Genomic DNA, 16,050 nt, shown 5'->3' with positions numbered 1-16,050 from the left:
GATACATGACAATAATTATTTTTTAAATAATGTAATGTTTTTTTAAAGAAAAGTTTTGATGATTTAAAAAGTGCACCTATAAAGCTTTATTTTCCTTGTTTTTACACTTTAAAAAATGTAGCTACGAAATGCTTATTTGATGTGGTTAGAGATAAATTTGGTAAATCCTTAATTTTGAGCCCTGAAAAGTCATGAAATAAAAACTGATTGTATTGTGCCAAAACCCATTTGCTCATGCACAATGAGCAAGCTAATACACAATACACACAAGAAGTTAATTGAATGAGAAGGCATGTGGACATAACACAACATCTAAATCAAGTAATTTAGCATGTCAAAGTCAAATTTAAGCAAAATATATTTTCCCAACAAGAAAAGTGTGGCTAGTGAAAATAGCGAGAGGCTAGTTATGTTGGAAATCTACTAGCCACAGTGGCTGGTGATCAAACAAGTAAATGTCAAGCCCTGAGCATAACTGTTTTGCTACAATTATGCTTGGCATCCACAGTCCACAGAGTTTCTGACCCTTGAAAATGGAGACTTTTAGAAACACTTCAGTCATTGAACCAAATAACTGGTTGTATTTCTCCTATAATATAACCATTGCTCTAGGTTTTGATACATTTTTGTGACTGCTGAATCTGTACATGGAAACCAGAAAGAACATTACAACTTATTAAAACTATGTAAGGCAAGCAGATGGCAAGATTGGTGAAATTACTGAAATTTCCAATAGTCGGCAAGCCTTTGAACTTTCTGGAGCAAGTAATTTGGCAGATTGCACCCAGAGCCAGAGCACCCAGAGGAAACCCATGCCAACATGGGGAGAACATGCAAACTCTACACAGAATTGCCAACTGACCCAGTCGGGAATAGAACCAGCGACTGTGGTTCTTGCTGTGGAGATGACAGTGCTAATCACTGAGCCACCATGCCACCCCACATGTTCTCATTTAGTTTGTAAGTTAAAATTTTGTAAAATGTACAATTTTTACTACAATTTACAAAAACATAAAAAAGTTCATTTAAGGTCAAACTAAAAAAAATAAAAAGGGACACACCTTTTATTACCATTTCAAATGCTAATTTCAAGAGATTACAACGTTCATAGTAGATATCAAATAACCCAACTATAATCTACACACAGTGATAACACCATTTTAACATGTAATAAATTACTTAACAGTAAAAGGAGCACAAAATAATTTCAATGCCTAATTTTAGCATTTACTCTTCCAATTGTCATATGCAAAACTAAAAATCCACCTGTGAATTTTTAGTTATTGCAACAAAAACTATTCATATACACTGCAGAACCCAAAAAGTTAAGGTAACTCAAACCATTTGAAGAAATTGATTGCAACAAACCATTTAAATTCAAAAATTAATCTTAATAAATACTTTGAACTTAATCCATTTGAGTAAATGAAGCAATTTGAGCACAGTAAACCCCAATAAATGAAGAGAACTCAAACCAACTGAGTACTGTAAAACATAGTTAGTTAAGTCAGCTCAAACTGTTTGAGGAAACCAATGGCAACAAACCATTTGAGTTAAAACAAAAAAACTAACATATATGATTACTGTGAACTTACTCTATTTAAGTTGAAGTAATGAGATATTAATTGGCTCATTATCTTCAACACTAAGTTCAAAACTCTTTTCAAATGAGTAGAATCAACTTTCAGTCAATTTTGAGTTAACTACACACATTTATTGTGATAAAGTTGACTGTTGGGTTTTACAGTGTATAAAAATCTCCAAAACAAACAAAAATGCTCTGGGGTAGCTCAAATAACGTTTCGCTGCTCTTTGGGCAAATTATTCATCGGAACCAGCAACAAAAATCAGTCCAAAGCACTCGAAAGATGTTGAAAAAATATTAAAAAGCCTTTATTCACATAGCTAATTTTTAAAAACACTACACTTTTCGGCAGAGAGCTGGCTTCATCAGGGTAACCTGGGTAAAATTTCATGTGGTAAGCCTGATGAAGGCAGCTCTCTGCCGAAACGCATACATTTTTTAAATTAGAGAATACCCCTGTGAATAAAGGCATTTTAATATTTTTTAAAATATTTTTTAATTTACATTTTTGAGTGCCTTGGACTGATTTTTGTTGCGTTCCAACAATTCATGTAGCTTTAACACAAAATACTTAAGTTGACTGAATGCAATGAAGTGAGGTTCAGCAATTTTGCTGCTTTAGCTTCTTTTTATTTAAGCAGTCAGCTGGATTTTTTTTTTTCAATAGAAGAATTAATGTTACACTTTTTACATATTTTGGTTGAAAGCATTATACCTTCAGTACAAAACATTAATTCATTCATTTTCTTTTCGGCTTAGTCCCTTTATTAATCTGGGGTCGCCACAGCGGAATGAACCGCCAACTTATCCAGCACGTTTTTACACAGCGGATGCCTACCCATCTCTGGGAAACAGTACAAAACAGTGCAGGGTTATTGTTTCCCCTATAAAGTAGAGAGAGAGAGATCACCTTTAGAGACTTAAGACAACCCTATGTGCTTATCTGAGAGGCAACTGGGACGACAGGGAGATGTTTCTGCCAACCCCTCAACCAAACCAATGAAGACATGCTCCAAAGCAGCTTCATGTTAAACATAAATGAGGAGGAGACAGGAAAAGGCGCTAAATTAAAAATGATACTCCCCTGATGGGCGCAAAGTAATATTTTTAGAGCAGAGCGCATATTGAAATGTTAATGCCCATGGCCTTCAGCAGACCTGTGTGTTTATTCGGTGAGACAGGCTGAGCACCTGCACAAACCTTACACACACGTTCCCAAACCACATGCTGAATTATAGGCTGAAACATATACGCACATTCACACAGACGATAATTCATGCTCGCACTGCCATATCAGTTTAAACACACTCACTTACACAACCACATGATCTTTATTTTAAAAATTCTCAGCACCCTATGAATAATGCTTCTCAGTCTGCAGCTGATTTACATAAAACAATGAGTCAGCATTTAAACATAATCAAACAAATCCTAACAACAAATAAACTACTGAATAATAAGACATATCATTGCATAAATTATTTGCTCTAGAAAGTTCAAAGGGTTGCCGACTATTGGAAATTTCAGTAATTTCACCAATTTGCCTGTTCAAAAACAAAATAAGGTATATCAATAATGAATGTCTGTTGGCCCAGGTCTGCTGGGAGAGAGTTTCAGGGCAGATGGGGAAAGCAGTCAACTGTCCCATTGGATAAATGTTGCTTTATTAGCACATATTGCATTCACTGCTCCTGTTTTTATGCCTTCCCAACTTAAAATTAGTTATTTTCTGTTGAAAACGTCTGTTATAGAAGAAGCAGCAGTCATAATACTGTATGATAACTGTATATCATCATATCCCAAATGTTTTGATAATCATTTAATCATATACAGTAGTGGAAAAATTACAATTTGTTAATTATTCTAACATATTGATGTTATGCTGATAAAGATTTTTGAAACATATAAATATATATAATCATACTCGTAGCAGTGGGATATGGCTGTATTTCGGCACTGGTAGAAGGCGTGCGTTGGCTCAAGCCAGCCGACCGAGCGCCTTAGTGCCCTCCACCAGTAACGATATACAGCAATATCGCACTACTACGAGTGTGACATTGCGTTTATACAACAGTTTGATGGCAAAATTGTGTATATAAAAAACAAAAAACAAACACAAAAAGTCTAAAAAAAACTCTTTTTTTAAGAGGAACTACTTTTTTCCACTGTTTATACACATCACATACAAACGTCACTTTAGAGAGAGTATTTAAGTGATTCTCTAGCCTAATATCAAAAGTGATGACAAAACAAGTCACATTTTAAGCTTTTAAGGTTGATTTCCGTGCTGAATCTCTGAAATTATGAATATTTAAAATAGGCACTATCCTTATAAATAAACTGCATAGTTGCAATATAAACAACTTCAATCCTACCTAAAAAAGTCTCAAAAGTACATTATGTTGTCAAACAGCTGCAATATTTGTCAAACTGTAGTCCTCTGCTTGCAACTCGTGTGGGCAGAGTAATACACAAGGGTGAAGAGGTTGTACGAGTGCTGATATTACTTTAATATCTCACGGCCATCAGTCAATCAAATTCAAGAACCAGACAGAACTCTTGCATAAACATATATAAATTTTTTAAAAATTCAATATATTAGTTCAAAAAAATTCTAAATGAGCATAAATTTGAAATAGAATTAAGACCAATCCCGTTTTTTTTTTTTTTTTTTCTTATCATGACAGTAAAACACAAACGCATTTATGAATATATTAAAACAAATGCTCAACCCAGGCTCATTCTGAAAACATAGCCCCTCGGACGTTTCTGGAGACTGCAATTTATGTTGCCGGAGGTACGTATGGCTGCATTTCATTTTTTCAAGCGAACGCTACGGGGCGGTGTGACGCTGCTCCTCTTCGCGCTCGCCGGCTGACGGCTCACCTCCGTGTGGAGGGTTTTCCCGCTGCTACCAGTTTGTCCGGTTAACTCATCGTGTTACATCAGCGGAGGGGAGGCCCGGAGGGGAGCTGGCTGCGATGACCGGGTTCAAGTCCGGGGAGGAGCGGTTCAATAAATCAGGTAAGACAAAAAACAGAATCCAAAAAAGAAAGTAAACGAGTTCATAATGGGGCGAGAATGCAGTGAAATCTGAAAACGCAGTCAAAACCAGATGAGGTTTTTTCTTTTTCTGGACGGCTTTTGTAAATCGTTGCTTGGGTTTAGGGAAGGAGAAGGAGGAAGGTGGGTCGGCCGATTCATTCAGTCAGTCAGTCAGTCAGTCAGTCGGACAGACGGTCGCTCGACAGCGGCCTTTAGCAGCTTTTTACGAGAGAACAGCGCGTGCGCGAACGGCACAAAAAAGCATGCACAGCAGCCTCTCGCGGATTTGCGAAAACAAAAACTGCACAAATACGTACCTCCCGGGACGTATTTCGCGGTCTCCAGAAACGTCCGCGGAGCTACGTTTCCAGAATGAGCCAAGGTTGCATTTTCTTGTTTGTTGTAAAAATTCATAATAATGACAAAAAATACAAATTTGTGCATCTTTTTACTTCCGTGTGCAGCCATGCTGCCGCTGTAACTGGTGTATTCTTAGAAATTTTCTCACTCCTTGGTTTCGAGTGTAATCTCAATTTAAAGGGGTATCTAGCCCTTCCCCTTAGCCCTACGCCTTCAAGCTAAAGAGAATTGGGACACCCCTACCCCTTCATGTGAATGCGCAAAATGACGGGTAGGGATAAGGGGAGTGGCTAAGGGGTAAAATTGGGATTGGGCCTTAGTAACCATGTAAAGATCCTTTTTTAGCCACTTCTAATTCAACTTAAGGTATCCTTTCCTAAAATGTCTGTAAAAAAGTCTTATTGACTAAACTTCTGAAAAGTAATTTATTTTGTGGCACGTATAGAGATTCCAAAATTGGATTCTTATTAGACTATTATAATGTATACCTCATCATCAGGCAGATAAGGGAATGTATTATTTATAAGAATAACCAAGCACCCACAGCATATCAAAAATCTGGTAATAGGATTTATTAATAAAACTATCCACCTAAAGGCTACCCCTTGAAAGAACAAATATGAATTTGAGCTCAAATACCACAAAATAACTGATGCTTTTTAATCGTACTAACCTCAGGGTAATCAGCGCTTAAAGAATAATACATTCAATTCCACAAAACCATGAGGAAAGTCATGTAGAGATATACTCTGCCACAAATAGTATAATGTAATTCAGCTTATGTGATGTGTCAATGTGATGTTTTACTTTCAAATGTCACCCACATTTGTGTCTGTGCAGGCTGTGAGAAGTAAAGAGCATTAATACATGAAAACTTTAGTAATTATGAAAGTATAAAAAAATGTGATGAGACATTAATCGTGAAGCTTAATAATAAGATCATTTACACATGTGAGTGGGCTGGAGATGAGGAAATCAGTATTTGTGTCACAGTGACATATAGCCGTGTGCAGAAGAGGAGTTTGTGGGAAGAGCAGATTGTGGTGATGTAATTAGCAGCAAGTACCTGAATGGTAGTGCAGCAGCAAAACCTGACTGTGATCCCCTGTGGTTTTAGGCATGAACCCAACAGTAACTTGCATGCATTGACCAGCAATAAGCGTCCCTACAGATGGCTCTACAGAAAACGGCCTGTTGGGAACACATACATCATTACAGACACACTGTCTTCGTACTACAATGTCAAAGCAATTTGCACTGACGCTGCTCTCTTACCTGCATGTGCTAAGCTTGAATTTAGCCTCACAATTTCCTATGTTTCGTACAAGCAGAGTTCTCTGGGATAAGCACTTGACTGGACACACTAAGAAATGGAGACTGTCTGGAAAGTCCAAGATGGCACGGGGTCCAATCGCACGAATGGGCACCTCAAACTTCTCACGTTCAGTCACACAGATGACACTGTGGATATAATCCTGCGATTCAAGCATCGGATTGTCAGTGGCTGTTAAGAGAGGCAGTATGTAGCTTCAAGACTAAGACTAGTCTTACTCTTTGAGTATTTAACTATTAAAAGCAACAAAAAAATTTTTTTTAACTTTTAAATAATGACTCTATAATTATTTCAGTGGTAAAAAAAACTCTTTACCAGGATGCACATAATTTTCAGAAAGATATTGCCTGAAAAATGCATGTTCGCTTTTTGGACAAAAGAGAAAAATTATCAAAAATATAAGCCCCCTAAAAAAGATTACACTGCTCCCGCACCACCTAGAATTCCTGAGAGCATGGGTTTCACTCTCCCTCCAGCTGTCATAACTATGCGAAATGAAGCAGCTCTCACACCAGACATGGAAAGTGCTGCGCTATGAAACCCATTGATTTAAATGTCATGCATGTGTGGTTTGATGTTGCCCCAATCAGAGACCAAGAGCTCTGGAGTGCACCGTTTTAAGCAATTCATGTGTTTTGCACTGCTCATGGAGAAACTTATACTTGACAGCATTCACAACATTAATAGCAAACTATTCCAATTATCATTCATCATCCATGCAGGTTTCATAAGCAATAATGTTACATAGTGTTGAGTTAATATGAGGAGTGACAGTAAATAGCAAAAACATGAATTTATTGTTGGTGTTTAGACTAAAATCAGATTTTACATTTTTGTAAAAACACTGCCAGTGTTTATCATTGTTTCCCCCAGTTGTCTGTCTATGCATACTTTGGTGAGTCTTTGAATATTAGCTTGCTTTGCTTTAAGTGAATCTTAGTTTATTTTCCCACGTCAGGAAAATAAATAATAAACACGGCCTGCCAGAAATAGAAACCACTGTCTCAACGCTCACGTATTGTCAAGCTGGAAAGTGATTGAAATATTTGAGCAGAATGCTCTCAATGCCTGAAGGTTTAATGTTTACACTTTTTGGTATATAGTCTTAGCAATGGCACACTTACCATAGTCAAAACACAAATACTGAGAAAAAAGTTTATTTTGCCATTAAATATCTTACCTCACATTTAATTTAATAAACCCAAGGCTTCAGAAATTTCTGCATTGGAAAGTTAATCCAGAGTCTTCTAGCCACATGCTAAAAAAAATCCTTGCATCTAAACCCAACTCAGAATTCAATTAGTAGAAAAATAATTATGCTGTCTTTCTCCGATTGAACTATCACAACTCTTTTATTGGATAAATTTGCAATAAGTATGACCTAATCTGCATTCATATATAGAATAGACCAGCATACTCACAGCTTAATACACGCAGGATGTACAGCAATACGCAAATATCTTTACATATGAAAAAGAATTAAAGGATTAAAATATTACAAAAATTATTATTTTCTAGCCTAAATAAATATAAAAACCATGCTTTCATGTCTTCTTCATCTCAAGGGGCTTTTTCAGTTTATTCGTGACAATTTGCTTTTGTAAAATGTCATTATTATTAGCAGTATTCTTTAATATATGCATATTTATATTTTTTTATAAAAAACAAGCTTAGATTTGTCCACCTGTCAGGTTTTAGATCATATTTATATATCCGTAAATAGCAAATGCGCTATGGCACGGCACAACTGGCTCTAAGGAAATGGGAGATGGGACTCTGATTGGTTTATTCTAAAAACACACCTATAACTCATTAAGAGAATAAGCTCAACCCTGTAAGACCATGTGCCACGGCAAAAAGCAGATATTTTCTTCCTTAAAATAGCAAAAGTGGATTCTGACACGCCCTTAATGCGTTTGCGCCCTGCGCTTTGGACTTTGCGCATGGATCGTCAAAATAGAGCCCTAAGTCTCTAGTGCCCTGTGCTCTTCTCAGTTTATCAGAAATTATATGTTAACTTGATGTTAAAGTTTATTTACAAGACAGTGTTTTATATTAACTTGGTACTTGTGGAGCTGCGCATCGATGGGTTTGCTCTTCAGTGTTTGGACTTTCAACAGAAAAAATTAAACAACACTGGACTGACACAGTTTCAATTTATTAGAACTTCAATATGTTAAGCTGCTTTGACACAATCTATATTGTTAAAGCACCACATAAACATGAATTGAATTGAACTGAATTCAAATTTTCTTGGTCATTCATTAAAAATACAAGCAAATGTCCCAGAGGTGCACCAGCAATAGAGTTTGATGTATAACCAATAAAACAGCGTCAATTGCATTTCTATTGGAACTAACAAATTTACCTTGTTCTCTTGTGGAGTGAAGAGAATGGTGAATGTAGATGCCATGCCTGGAGCCACTTTCTTACTAACATCTAGTGGGCTCACCACTTTAAAATACAGTGAGTCTTCAACAATCACCTTTACCAGTCGAGGAACCTGCAATAGTTAGTTACATTAAGCCAGCGATGAATATACATTGAATAGAATTATGAATTGTCTTGACGGAATAAAGCAATATGTTAAATAGTGCATGTCACCAATGAATATGAAATTTTAAATAGGAAAAATATATAAGAGTCAAATGTGATATATATTAGCAGACATCTGACAAAATGTAAAATGGCATTGGCTTCCTTATTTTAGCTTTAATAGGAAATATGTTCATATGGTCTTCTTCGATAACCTTTACAAGTTCAGGAATCTGCAGTAGTCAGCAACTAGTCAGTCTACATTAAGTCATGGATCATTATACAGGAAAATGGACAACATAATCTGCAAATGTTTTAAAGGAATATTGCAAGATGGTCTAGAAACTATTAATAAACATGAACAAGATCATATATGCCACAGGGCAGATTTGTGTCAAGAATACAGTAGCAATTGCCACAAACATTGCCACTATGTTTTAATAATTCTGACTAACTAGCAGTAATCAGTCATCGATACGGGTAATTGGTCCTGTTTTGTAATTCCAATTAGATTTATACATCTTTCAATGTAACAGTTATGTCTTGCAAAAAATAATTTGATGACTAACTTGTAAGCAGTTTGTGCAACTGACAGCAGAAGTGCTCACAAAAGATTTGCAAGGACAATTACATTTGGGCCACTATTTTATAAAGAAGTGAAAGGGTGTCGGTAAAGGTTTTCATAAATTCTGGTAATTGAAAAATGTCCAGAACATGATTAAGAGTCATATGCAAATGCCCTGTGTTACCAATTATTCCGGCAAGTAAACCCTTTTCAAATTTCAGTTTCTATTCTTTGAATTCGAGGTTCATAATAAAGCATACTACAGTATGTAATAATGTAATGCAATGTAATAATATTATTAAATGCTTTTTATATTATTATTTATAAAATAAATAGATCCTGTCTTTGATGCTGATTAGTCAAAAGGAAAAAAATGTTGATGTGACCACGTCTATACTATATGAAGTGCAGACTAGAGGAAATAGTATTAAAAGCTTTCTATTTTACATGTTGTCTGTACAGTATAAAAAATGCTGGGATCCACACAACTTATTTGTGTTGGAAGAAATTCAGTTAACTTATTATTTTACAGTTACAGATTTTTGTTTTTAATTTGGCAGTTTTCAGTGTTTTTATTTGAGCTTGAATTAGATGAGGCATGTTCACTGAGCTCTAAAATGACTGGTCTGCTCATTGCATCTTAAACTGCTGTCAGGCGTGAAACCACCGGAAGTGCTCAAGCAGCCATATTGCTATTTCACTAAGTGAGGGCATCATTTTACTGACAGCCAAAAACTTGACCTAAAAAACTGGTTTGAAGAGTTTCAGTCACACAGGAATAATTCTTAGCACAACTGTATGTAAATGTATTGTTACTTTAATTGTTATCTATAATACTGATAGTAATTTCATACAAGAAATACTTAAAATCATGGGTGTATCTGCTGCGCACTGATAACACAGGTAATGCTGATTATGCAGGAAATATTTAACATAAAGATAACAGTTACTGGTGGCAGAAATTAATATGTCTGTGTTTTTTATTGTATTAACCTATATTGTGTAAATTACCTTAAAATATCATGCTCTAAAGCGACTGTACGCAAATAAAGCTTTATAACTTTAAATCCCTACACCACTGATGTTGTTTTGTGAAAATATTATGTGTGTATTTACCAGCATATACTTTCGATCAGTGGTTCTCAAACTGATACATGTACCACAAGTGATACACAAGCTTCCTTCTAGTGCTACGAATCGCAGAATAATTCAAGTAAAAAAATGAACACACTTTTAACCCTTTAACGTGTACAATAACAATGATGTGATCAGGAAATTGATTTTAATGGGCTAAACTTTCTATTTTATTTTTATTTTGCTAATGTTTGTTATGTATTCTATCATTTAAGGTTATTTTCCTCCCTGGGCCGTGTGGGCCCCACCTGGGCTGGCCCGCGTAGGCCCCACTTGGGCTGGCCCACGTAAGCCCCACATAGGATGGCCTGAGTGAAATACATGAAACACATTAAGCAGCTACAGCTCCGCACAGTTCACAAACGTGGCAGGTTAATTCTTATTATTATGAATATTTATTATTGTCAGCCACTTTAAACATAATAAATAGGGGGGCCCCACATGGGCTGGCCCGTGTGGGCCCCACCTGAGCTGGCCCGCGTGGGTCCCACCTGGGCTGGCCCGCCCCCCTATTTATTATGTTTAAAGTGGCTTAAGATTGTTGAATTATTTATTCACCGAAACTATCTTAACAATTCATTCTGAAATATTTAGTTATTGTGTGAATAGAAACATTATATAGCTAGCAAAACCTAACACAGCAAATTCCTTACAAATCATCTTTAATCAGAATTAGAAGCACTTTGACATTTGTAATACATGTTGAAGTGTGACTGTCAGCCTGTTGCTAATTACTGTCATTGTCAGTGATTTTTAAGACAGAATAACGTAATCTTATAAACATAAGCATAGTTGTTTTGGCTTGAATAATTGAAACACATGATGTGGACATTTTTTAACACAAATTTAGTACTCAATGTGTGCTGTATTTTGAAGTTGTTGCAGACACAACATAACAAAGCATACTTGTGACCTTGTGTATTTAATTTGGCATGACCTCTCATGCCTTATAGCTCAAATATAACACTGACTATTTAATATTAAAAAAATTGACAATATAATATCCAAAGCATAAAAGTCACCTTGTCACCATTCCGCAGCTCTAAGGGCACCTTGTATGTCTGAAACGGTAAGTAGTTCTGGAACACAATCTCAGACGGGTACGGCTGAAACATGGCCTGGTCCAAATCTAATGAGGAAAACTATGAGGAAAATGTCAAAATCAAACTTTGAGAAGATATCTGAAAAAAATGTACATTTAAAATCGCTTCTATATTTTATCTTCAGTATGAAAAAAGATCATTAAATATATTTTTGCATAATTAAAATATAAATTTTACTGGAAAAAAATGGTTAACCCTTTACTTATATGGCTGGTCATAGCACTGTCATGATAATAGCTCTGTTATTTCTTTTTAAATTCAAAGGTGACATTCTGTAGTTTGCCTTACATTTGTATTAGTCAATATTGAGTCAGTATAAAAAACCTGGCATTCAAAAGTACTATAAACAGCTACAATTGCTATACTGCGCATTTTAAAAGCCTTCAGTATCTCCCAGAGAGAAACTATAATAATGACCTTAATCGACTTTGAAAATGTTGCTGCTAAGGGATGCAGCCAGTGATGTAGAAGAGCAAACTAATTAATTAAGCACTGGAGCTGAGCATGCTAAAATAATGGCATTTTACCTTGTGATGTGTGGTTTCGCTCATGTCTAAGAGCTCCAAGATTCGAGGCGGACGCATCTCAAATGTGTTTGATAATCGCTCTTCTGTGGTTAGGCTCATTTCTCGAGCATATACAGATGGGATCAGCTGCAAAGACATATTCAAGCTGTTCTGAGTGCACATGTATACAATGAAAAAAATATTGTGCTTTTTCTACAGCAGTATTTTATGTTGCATGCATTATTCTTTGAAAAAAAAAGTTTGGGCAAAACATGTATTGTAAAAGAATGATTAAAAAAATAAAAAATAAATTGAATGTATAATATGTTTTTGTTTTCTTATACTTGTCTGTTTTATTTCCGTTTATGTAAAGCACTTTGAATTACCACTGTGTATGAAATGTGCGATATATATAGACAACCATTTAAAAAATGTTATTATTTTTCAATTATTTTTCTTCAAGCCTGGCATAAACTTTTTTAAAGTCTCTAAAAAGAGATTGATTGCTCTAATCAGAATCAAAAAAGCAAGACTGATTTGATTACCCTTTGGCTAACTGGTCAAATTTGTTTATTAAGTGTCTTAACGTTATGGGATATGTTTATGCAACTGTGCCCAGAACTCCATTACTTACACAAGAGTCCACTGGGTTTAAATGTCATAAAAAATAAAATAGAAGCAGTTTAGCAAATAAAACAATACTTTTAATCATTGTCAGTCAAAATATGAACATAAAAATGCACTTATTCATTTCATGGTCAAATTCAGAAAGATTTTTACTTAAATGTTTAATATAATGTGGGATGTGAGTCATTTTTAATATATTGTTTTAAACATACAGCCTTTTATTGTGTCTAAATGAAAGTGCATGATGGAAGTTTTGTGAGTTTGAATGAAGGGCTTGTATTAAATGATAACGTCACATTTTAATACAACACTGATAACAAATAATTCTCATTTGTTACAAAAAAAGTTCAGGTGTGCTATTAGAATAATTCTTTGGAATAGAAATAATATTTTTGTCAACGTTTAGTGGATTTAGAAATTATAATCTGCTGTACAAACAAAACTTCCTAACCAGCTGTTAAAAAACCTCAAAGTTTACTTTTGCAAAACTAAAACTAAAAAAAATAGATCAATCTAATCAAATGTAACTGAAACAGAACATTTACAGGAACACCTGATATACAAGTACACTTAATATTTCTGTGAAACCCTGACCAATCCTTGCAATTTGTGGTTTGCCCTCTAATGACGCTTATAAGCACCATATCGATATTATCGCTTTCGCCTCATTGCTAGCCAGAAGGCAAATATTGCTAAATTGGAAATCCCCAGGCCGATGCTGTGGTGCAGTAGGTAGCGCTGTCACCTCACAGCAAGAAGGTTGCGGGTTCAAGCCTCGGCTTGGTCATCGGGCATTTCTGTGTGGACTAGGCTGAAAATGAATTAATTAATGAAAATCCCCATGTGCTCCTACAAATCTGTCCTGGCTGAAAGACCTAATGTCTTTTTTGCATTTGGAAAAAATTAAACAATCTGTTAGGGACTCTGGCAGTTTATTTTATAAAATGTGGAACCCTGTGATTTCTTTTGTCGAAACCTTACCTTCTTTTTAGATATAAACCACAACCACCTCCCCTTGCCTCCCAGGTTTTTTTCTCTTTATATATATATATATATATATATATACATATATATATATATATATATATATATATATATATATATATATATATATATATATATATATATAATTTTTTTTTTAATTCCTTTTTTTTAATTTCGGCTTAGTCCCTTTATTATTCTTAGGTCGCCACCAGCGGAATGAACCGCCAACTTATCAAGCATATGTTTTAAGCAGCGGATGCCCTTCCAGCTGCAACCCATCACTGGGAAACACCCAACACACTCATTCACAGCCATTCACTACAGACAATTTACAATTTTAGCATACCCAATTTATCTATAGCACATGTCTTTGGACTTACGCCCTTTTTTTATTAAAATAGAATTCTTTCCTTTTTTGTGGGGTCGATTTAGGTTGGTTTAAGGGTAATGTTTTAGTTGTTTACTTGACTATATTTCATTATTACAATGTTCAAAACCAGCAGATTATAATATTCAGTTTGTATATCTTAATCTTACTTTACTGTCATTCAAGTTTCTGCTTAATAAAGTATTATAACAAAAAAAACATTAACTGACAAACACTAACTAACTAAAAAACACCTGACATTGTCAAGAATAAGCCTATTACTAACTAATGTACGAGTTAGCATTAACTAATTATTTATGTGTATTTATACATAATAATAATAATCAGGATTTATTGATCATAACTAATGCAGTTAGTTTTTCTTTGTGCAAATCTAAACTTTGTAAAGATACCAAAACATTCACAATCTCACCTTTGAAACATTTGCCTCCCGTTTCACCAGTTTGGGATGTCGGGGTGTCACTTTTGTTTTGAATCCCGCTGGCATCTTCTCGCGTGAACTTCGAAGGTTTGAGTAAGTAGCTTGGACATTCGAGGCTGGCATTTAAAAAAAACTCGCGTGTCTGCGAAATCGGTTGTTATTGTTGTAGACGTCGAGTGGCTTTGTTAGTAAAGTTGTGCTCATCAGTAATACAAGACGTTTCAAAATTACCTTTATAAGAACTGTCAACTAAGTTTTAAAACAACTGATTAAATAAAGCTTTTAAAATTTCCGCTAATTTCTTGAAACGCTCTTCAGTCTGTGTTTGTTTCTTAACTTTGAGCGTGGTAGTTACCATGACGGCAGTGCCTACTGGGTACTCACTGTTCTTAGTAACCTGCTCTCCGATTGGTGCGCGTGTTTAAAGACATCCTGTGATTCGCTGAAGTGCTAGGGCCAGAGCTGCAGGTGAGGATATCTGTGCCATAGCAACTTAACAACCACAAACAAAGAGTATCCTTCCCCTTTGCTGGCATTATGATTAAATCTGAAAGAAGAATAAACTGGAGCCTGCACATTGTATTGTATTTATTGACTGTATATAAATGTAAATAAATATATGTATATAAAAAATCTACCAAAAATTGCATATATATATATACACAAACACACACACACACACACACACACACACACACACACACACACACACACACACACACACACACACTAAATATACTAATCCAAAAAAATCTTAAGATTATAGTCCAAATATTCGTAATGTTGGTGAAAATAATAAAATAAAATAAAAAAACTGGATTTTTTTCAATAGCTAATTTGAATTAAAATGTATTTTCTATCAATTCCTAAATATGTTAGGTAACCAAGCTCTTATTTTAATAGATATAACTATTTAAATTAATAAACAGTTTTGTGTAAATGCATGAAAAAGGATTGCCTATATTCACTGAAAAACTGATAACATCATTCATTTTCAAAAGAAGTTGTGATCATTTATGCTGAGCACAAATTATATATGACAGGTATTTAATACAGGCCACTGTGTAGGATTTAGTTGATTTACTGAAAGAGCTACAAGATATTAAAACAATAAAATCTGCTTTAAAATATCAACGTGTTTACATTTTTATATAATTTGTGTTAAGAAAAACTGCCAATGTATTATTATAAAATAACTTCAGAAAATAACTCATTAACTCTTGTTTTATCCATAAATCTGCTAGCACACTAACTTCATATTAAATACAATTTTAAAAAGGTATTTTGTTTAAAGAAATAACAAAGCTGCTTTCTAATGCAATTTAGTTTACATACACTCATAGAAAACAAACCAAATGACACAAATGGCATATTCAACTAATGAGTAAATAGCCTAAATAAACATAACAAGAATCAACCACTAAAAAGCACACACTGGTGACTCAGTAATTCTCTCAGTGTTTA

At 34.8% G+C, this 16,050-nt stretch overlaps 1 protein-coding gene across 2 annotated transcripts in view; it reads right to left on the bottom strand.

The window, feature by feature from the left end:
* hydin (HYDIN axonemal central pair apparatus protein) overlaps positions 1-14,980 on the bottom strand; it is a 128,014-nt gene extending 113,034 nt beyond the window's left edge. The window contains exons 1-6 of one of the 2 annotated variants that reach the window (XM_073929185.1): positions 14,578-14,980; positions 12,188-12,313; positions 11,580-11,699; positions 8,692-8,826; positions 6,266-6,465; positions 6,057-6,181 (exon numbers count right to left, since the gene is read on the bottom strand). In XM_073929185.1, coding sequence (XP_073785286.1) covers positions 6,057-6,181; positions 6,266-6,465; positions 8,692-8,826; positions 11,580-11,699; positions 12,188-12,313; positions 14,578-14,709 — 838 coding nt within the window. In that variant the 5' untranslated portion in view covers positions 14,710-14,980. The remainder of the gene's footprint in view (positions 1-6,056; positions 6,182-6,265; positions 6,466-8,691; positions 8,827-11,579; positions 11,700-12,187; positions 12,314-14,577) is intronic. The other variant, NM_001114415.2, reaches the window with a different exon arrangement.
* Positions 14,981-16,050: the final 1,070 nt, after the last annotated feature.

Source organism: Danio rerio, chromosome 18 (assembly GCF_049306965.1).
Source record: "Danio rerio strain Tuebingen ecotype United States chromosome 18, GRCz12tu, whole genome shotgun sequence".
In the NCBI taxonomy this organism is placed as follows: domain Eukaryota; kingdom Metazoa; phylum Chordata; class Actinopteri; order Cypriniformes; family Danionidae; genus Danio; species Danio rerio.
This window is presented reverse-complemented; position numbering and strand designations above follow the sequence as displayed.